The sequence below is a fragment of the Pituophis catenifer genome, unplaced genomic scaffold (genome assembly GCF_029215685.1).
Source record: "Pituophis catenifer annectens isolate HBS135680 unplaced genomic scaffold, rPitCat1.0.hap2 SCAF_3, whole genome shotgun sequence".
Classification (NCBI taxonomy): Eukaryota; Metazoa; Chordata; class Lepidosauria; order Squamata; family Colubridae; genus Pituophis; species Pituophis catenifer.
Window position 1 is genome coordinate 33,202,574 of NW_027256883.1, and position 7,230 is coordinate 33,209,803.

Sequence of the window (7,230 nt, forward strand, 5' to 3'; positions counted from 1 at the left end):
TAAGTAATGACTCCTTCCAAATACTTTTCTACTAGTGCCAAATGTAAAAGGGCCTCTGGTAGCTGTGGTCTTGGAAAAAGTGCCATCTTTCCCACTTGACTCTACCGGTATTACCTGTCTTCATATACACTAATATGCTGCTGTAATACTGCCATTGGGCAGTAACTATTGTAGCAAATTTGCTTTTTAAAAATGTGGAAGGTCTTTTCTGTTCTTTAGTTGCCTAGATGATGCAGTATGATTGGTGGCTCTGCTCCATTAGGAAAAAATGCATCTCCAGAGGAAGCAGGTGATGGGCTTAAAGACCCTGCTGCAAGAGAGAGGTCTAAACTTATCTAATCAGCTTTCAATTCACACATCTCCCTTTGCACTTTGCTGTTGGCTGTTCACTATTAGTTCTCAGTTCTCCTGAGGGATCACTTCAGTTGCTGGCTCAAACAGTACAAGCCAATAGCACTGCACCTATAAAGCCCAGAACCTTAACAGTGAAATACTGGACATATAGAACCCAGAACCTTAAAACATTCGGTTTCTATCTGACCACATGTTTGGTACTGCAGTGAACCAATTATTCTGTTCCTACCCCTACAGGTTGTGTGCAGAGAATTTCCAGTTGGTGGTGGCATTGAGCAAGGATACCCTAGCAGTTTTGAAGGCAACTCTTCTTCACTTGGCAAAAGTCTAGGTGGTGATATAGGAATGAAAGTCTCAGGAATAGGACAGCTGGCAGGGCTGCTGCAATTCTATTCTCCAGTGCCCCTCCTCTTCAGGTTCACCCTGCAGTGCTCACAGCATCACCATTACTGTTGCCTTCTGACAAGAGACTAGGCCACCTGTCCTCCCGGTGTGCTCCAAATTGGCATTGTGCTGCCTCCCTCAACAATAGCTCACTTGCCAAAGCGCTGCTCTGCTCCCTTCCTAAAAAGTGGAAGAAATGCTGCTGTTAAAACTTGCTCTGAATTTTACTGCCTCCTTTCCTTGGACCAGCTTCCTTGGTCAGGCAAAGGCAAGCCAGTTGGTTAGCACTTTTAGCTTTGTACGCAAGACCTCCCCCCTCCCCCATTTGCAACCCCATCAAAGTGACCATCTGTAGTCCCCTAAGAGGGGAAAGAGTTGCAACCTCTGTTTGAGAACCTCTATCTTGGAAGACAAAATTATAGAAGAGGTCAATAAGTGTGATAGAATACTTTCATATATTAAAGAAAAATATTACCCCAAATAAATAAATTTGGGGAATGGCATGTTTAGAGATGTAGAAAATGTCATCTAAGAATTTAAGTAAAAACTTATTTCATGAACTGAGAATGGATATACATGTGGGAAGGGTTTATTTTACCAATTTGAATTGGGACTCCATAACGAAGGTTGGATTTTGTGATTGACAATAACAGCAAATCTAATTTGTTTAGCCACTAATAATTGATTTTCTGATACGTTAATGGCATGGTACATTAATTTTAAATCACTTCACATGGTAGGAGTGAAGGAGTATTCCTGTGTGAATGTATGTTTGAGGGACCCCTGATTATTTGCAAGGATTGTGTTGTTCAGTGTGATACCCCAAGAGGATATCTTCATTTCAGTGTGCTTTGTATTTATTGTGTCAAAGACATGAATTCCTCTTTCTTAGGATGAGAGCAGTTACTGGAGTGAATTGGCACATGCTAAGGAATGTCTTGGGGCAGGGGTAAATGTCAAGAAACCTGTCCAAAGGAAAAGCTTTTAAATTACCTCTTCATGCAGAAATGCAAAATCAAATTTAATTGCTCTCTTCCTGTCCTGTTCAGACAAGCAGACTCCTTTTGGTACATAGTAAAAAAGAGTCATAATGGTAAGAGCTGGGATTTGTTTAGCTCTAGTAATCAGGGGAAAAAATAGAAATAAGTATGAAAGAACAAAAAATGCAGCTGGGATGGGAGGTGGGGACTGAACTTTTAACATTCTGGCATAGGCATGTGTGGTATCTGCCAAATCAGGTTTAAAGATGAAATATCACATTCTTTGGTAACTATTTGGGAATTTCTGGGTTCCAAATGGTGACAGTGACCAAACCAAGCATTTTAATACCAGAATACCCATCGATTGCCTCAGCTTTGGTTAAAATTACAATTTGTCTTTTAATTTGATTGTTTGTGTCATCTTCTCTTTCCCTTTACATTAATTAGACCAGGGGTCCTCAAACTTTTTAAATAGGAGGCCAATTCATGGTCCCACAGACTGTTGGGGGGCTGGACCAGCTAGGTTGGCGTGGCTAGGTGGTCATGTGACTAGGTAGGCGTGGCCAATTTAGCAATCCATTAAACAATACACACAAACTTTAATTTGTTATACTCCTGTGGGTAGAAAGCAGGCTAGTGAAGGGATGTGGCTGCCTTGGGGGGGGGGGGTGAGGGACTTCTGGTGTGTGTGTGTGTGTGTGTGTGTGTGTGTGTGTGTGTGTGTGTTTCTCTCCCTCCATCCCTCTCCCTTTCTTTCTCTCTCTGGAGGCCAGGGAGGCCAAAATTGAGTCCGTTTTTAATTTAATTTAATTTAATTTAATTTCCAATTTATATACCACCCTTCTCCCTGAGGACTCAGGGTGGTGTACAGCCAAGATAAAAAACATAGAATACAAATATTTATATATTTATAAATATAAATATATATATATATTTATATAAATATAAATATATTTAAAAATATATATAAATTTTGGCCCAAAAGTTAAAATTTCTTCTTAAGCCAACCCGGCTTGCTGGAAAAGCCGGGTTGGTTTTGGCCTCCTGAAGCCTCTGCATGTCCCATTTTTGGCCTCGGCCTCCAGAAGGCAGGTGGGGGCTGGTGGATAGGTGGGGTGATGTGGGCAGGACAGCCTCGTGGTCCCGCGCAGGCCAGATTAATGACTTCGGTGCCCTGTATCTGGCCTGCGGACCATAGTTTGAGAACCCCTGAATTAGACAGATAAAAATTGCTGAGAAAATTTCCTTCCATGTGTATTTTGCCCTAGGAAGGGGCTTGGCCATGACTTCAAGAATTTTCCCACTCTCATTCAAGCAAAAGAAGCCATTACAGCTGAATTCATTTCAGTATTGTTGTTATAAGAAGCAATTCTGTGTGAGTTACAGATGTTTTCTTTTAACTATAATAATAGGAAGCAAATAAATCTTAAAATGGAGCATTAGACTACTTCAGTGTGCTCATACTTTTTTACAGATACCTCCACCTACGTTGCCTTTGGTGATGGTTCTGTGAGAGAAATCAATCGCACAGAAAGTATAATCTGTGCAAATATTTGCTTAAAATTTCTTTTAGGAAAGAAGAATAGTATTTATGAAAATAACACTACGGCTTCTGCTTAGATACATTATTATAACAGGCAACTCAATGTATATATATGTATATATGTATTGATAAAAATATACTGCACATAACATTTTTTTCAGCAGTTTATTCCATATGCATCAAAATCTTATTTGCTAGGAAAGTGCTAGAAGTAATGTTCATATTGCCTTTTCCCCGAGGGAAAGCTGGATCACTGCCAGAACTTAGCCTGCCAAGGGAAGCATAAGAATTACCATCATCTCTGCTCTGGAAGTATCTGTATTTCTGTTGCCCATTTGCCAGCCCTCTGGCATTATCTAATCCCACAGACTGATAGTTATCTGCTGCCTTTGTTCTCTCTCCCAGTGGCTTTCCTCCCATCTTCCCTATCTAAAGGAATGGGGGGAGGGGAACAGCAGGGTAAACAAGGTAAGACCAGCATCACCAGGGTCTCCTTACCCTCCACAGGTGTTTGTAAGTACATAAGAGAGTGACCATTTTGGGAAAAGTGGGCAAGAATGGGGTGCAACAGTATCTCTTAGCAAGCCCTAACAAACTTGCCTGGAGGAAGGCTGAACTTTTCATTGTGAAGGCGGGTTGAACTCCCTTGCCTGGATGTCGGAAAGAAAGATCCACTTTTAGTGCAGTCTTCACCATCCATGCTTTGACATTCATGGCCAGTGTAGGGCCAAGTAATACATTGTTATATTCCCCATAGAACTCTCTGCTAGGACTCTTCCTTGCTAGTCATATATGAGTGTGCCCCAATGGATGCGTGTGGAGCATCACTTGGCCTATTTCCTTCTGCTAAGTTACCTACCCTGCTCATCCTCAAAGAGATGGTCCCAGTTCCAGCCCCAGACAGGCTACTTTCATATCATGGTAGCCCTTTGCAGTAGATGCAGTTGAGCCAGGATCCCTATGTGACTTACGATTGTGCAAGAATTTTACACCAGCCTCTCATCGCTGCCATGTTGTCGAAGGGATCTGAACCTAGGTCAGGTGAAAGGTTCTTTCTTTCTATGTCTGGAGACAGATGCAACTGTATTGTCTCTGCCGGCTGATTAGATCTGCCTTTTCCTCTCTTCTAACACAGCCAAAGGGAGGATGCTGCAGCATACCAGAGGGAGGGAAGGCCCTTCAGTGGTTAGAGGCTTCTAGCTGTAGAAGATATACTGCCAATGCTCCTCAGTCCCTCAGGCCTTCAAAGAGAGACAGTACAGAGTCAGTTTGGCACTTGGTTTTCTATGGTACATTGTTAGTACCTTGGCTCATAATCTGGGATGAGTTGGCAAGTTTACTTCCAGGTAGATTGACATCCATGGTTGAGCATTAAGGAATCTAGGCCTCTTGGGGGGAAAAGATTATCTTAGTTAGAAACTGAGTATGAACAACAGTTTTCTGCCCTCCAATTTTATCCAAAGTGCCAGTGATTGCAGACAAGGGTTAGAAACAGAGCAGGGTACCTGGAATTCTACTTTTAAGAATTTAAACAAGAGAAGTCCAGTGGGACAACTTATGCAAATGAGTATGATTCCAATTACCATATTCATCTCAATAACTGCAGTCTGCACAAGTGTGTGGGCTGTTACTCCGTATGAGGATGGGAGAGCTATAAAATTCAATTTTTTAGAGCAGTTACCTGAAAAACACATATGTTTGAAATTGTCAATCATATTTTAAGTGGATGATTTTAAATCCAGAAAACTCCATAACTTTGCCTAAAATTGATTCATTTGCTTTTAGCGTAGCCTGAACCTACTTATTATGGCCTACTTTATGTGTAAATCAGGCTGTTGTGGTGTATTCAGCAAACCATGGTTTTTACTCTTCTGACTTAGTATAACTCAGGGGTGTCAAACTTGCAACGTCATGGCGATGTCATGTGACATATTGTGACTTTTTTTCCTGTGTTAAACTGGGTGTGGCCATCACGTGATGCATCTGGGCTGCAAGTTTGACAGCCCTGGTATAACTCATTGTTTTGACAGCTCTTGAAATAAGGCTAGTTTTATTTTTACATTTTACATTGTGAGAGGGAAAATGGCTTATTGTTAAAGTAGAATAGAAATAGAAATAAGAATAGAACAGAACAGAATTCTGGAACACACAAGGAATTTGTCTTGGTGCATATGCTCTTAGTGTACATAAAAGAAAAGATAAGTTCATCAAGAATCATAAGGTACAACACTTAATGATAGTCATAGGGTACAAATAAGCAATCAGGAAACAATATCAATATAAATCGTAAGGATACAAGCAACAAAATTACAGTCATACAGTCATATGTGGAAGAAGATGGGTGGTGGGAACAATGAGAAGATTAATAGTAGTGAAGACTTAGTAAATAGTTTGACACTGTTGAGGGAATTATTTGTTTGAGTGATGGCTTTTGGTAAAAAACTGTTTTTGTGTCTAGTTGTTCTGGTGTCCAGTGCTCTATAGCATCGTTTTGAGGGTAGTAGTTGAAACAGTTTATGTCCAGGATGTGAGGGGTCTGTAAATATTTTCACAGCCCTCTTTTTGACTCATGCAGTATACAGGTCCTCAATGGAAGGCAGGTTGGTAGCAATTGTTTTTTCTGTAGTTCTAATTATCCTCTGAAGTCTGTGTCTGTCTTGTTGGGTTGCATCTTGTTGAAGATTGCAAAGGATATATATGATTAGTGGAATTTTGCAACATAGACCCACAACAGTCAAGTTTAAAATGCCACCTCAAAATATATAAGTTTATATGTCATTGCATTTTTTTCTTTTTTCACCAGGAAATATGAAAATGGATCCAAAGTCCGCCTGAAACTTATTGACCTTGAACTCTCTTCCAAATTCTTGGGTGCAACAAATGATACACTCTTATTGGAAGCTGATGCTGTGCTTTTGGGACTAATGGAAGGAAAAGAAAGTAAAAATAAATAGTAAATGTTTGTTCTTTTTTTTAAAAAATCTCTTGTTGTTAAATACTTATTTGTACAGAATATTCCATTTGAATTAAAATATTGAAATCATTCAATTATTTTGTGGTTAAAATAAAGTTAAATGTAAAGATAAACTTTTGTAGATTATTTATTATTGGCAATAAAATTTATTCTCTTCTTTCAATTTTACATTCATACTAAAAATGAGAAATTTGGTAGATTTTTCCAGATTTCATTATCTTACAATTTACATCAAATTTCGGCAGGTAAAATATATTGGATGACTATAGTCATCATTTATTGAAATCATGATTTTCTAAGTCAAGTGAGAGCAAATCTTAGAGATGAGCAAAATCATGCTGACTTTTTTTTTTTTTTTGCTTAGTCCTACTTCATAATCATTCCTTTTTTAGTTGCTCTTGTTTGGTTTTTTCCTCTCTGTTGGTTGGTTAGCAGATTAGAATATGGAAATCACAAATAAGTCTAATTAAGCCTCAATAAAATATGCTGAGTTATAGTTTCAACTCTAAAATATTGAATGTAGACCATATCCTCCTCCATTCAATCCCATTTTAGAGGTTCTTAAATTTGCTTTATTGGATCTTTATTATAATAAAATTAATTTGTCCAACCCATCCCTCCACATTTCTGACTAGTGATTTCATTGTGGTCAGGATTAGGCAGAAATGAATCGCTTTTTAAAATTGTACATTTAAATATCAAACAAAACATCAGAAGAATGTTAATGGCTTTATATTTTTAAAAAATAGTAAAATTTGAAACTTGTTTTTAACGGAGGGATGAGCTTGCTTACTTTTATATAATTCCTTTAATCTTCTTCAAGGATGCTGGCATAATCCATTTATTTTGCTTGTTTGGCCTCTTTTATTCACTTCCAAGACAATGTTTTATTTCGGTCAACATCATTCTGTATTTTCCATGCCTCTTTAACTATTCCTTACTCTGTTTGAAAACCTTTTTCACAAGCATTTTTCTCCCTCCCTCCTTGTCTCTCT

The 7,230-nt window shown here is 38.8% G+C and overlaps 1 protein-coding gene across 2 annotated transcripts in view; it reads left to right on the top strand.

The window, feature by feature from the left end:
• Positions 1–6,348, top strand: part of LOC139314697 (tumor protein D52-like) — a 68,057-nt gene extending 61,709 nt beyond the window's left edge. For both annotated transcript variants that reach the window (XM_070940481.1, XM_070940480.1), the window contains one exon: positions 6,065–6,348. In XM_070940481.1, the coding sequence (XP_070796582.1) occupies positions 6,065–6,215 (151 nt within the window). In that variant the 3' untranslated portion in view covers positions 6,216–6,348. The remainder of the gene's footprint in view (positions 1–6,064) is intronic.
• The last annotated feature ends 882 nt before the right edge of the window (positions 6,349–7,230 follow it).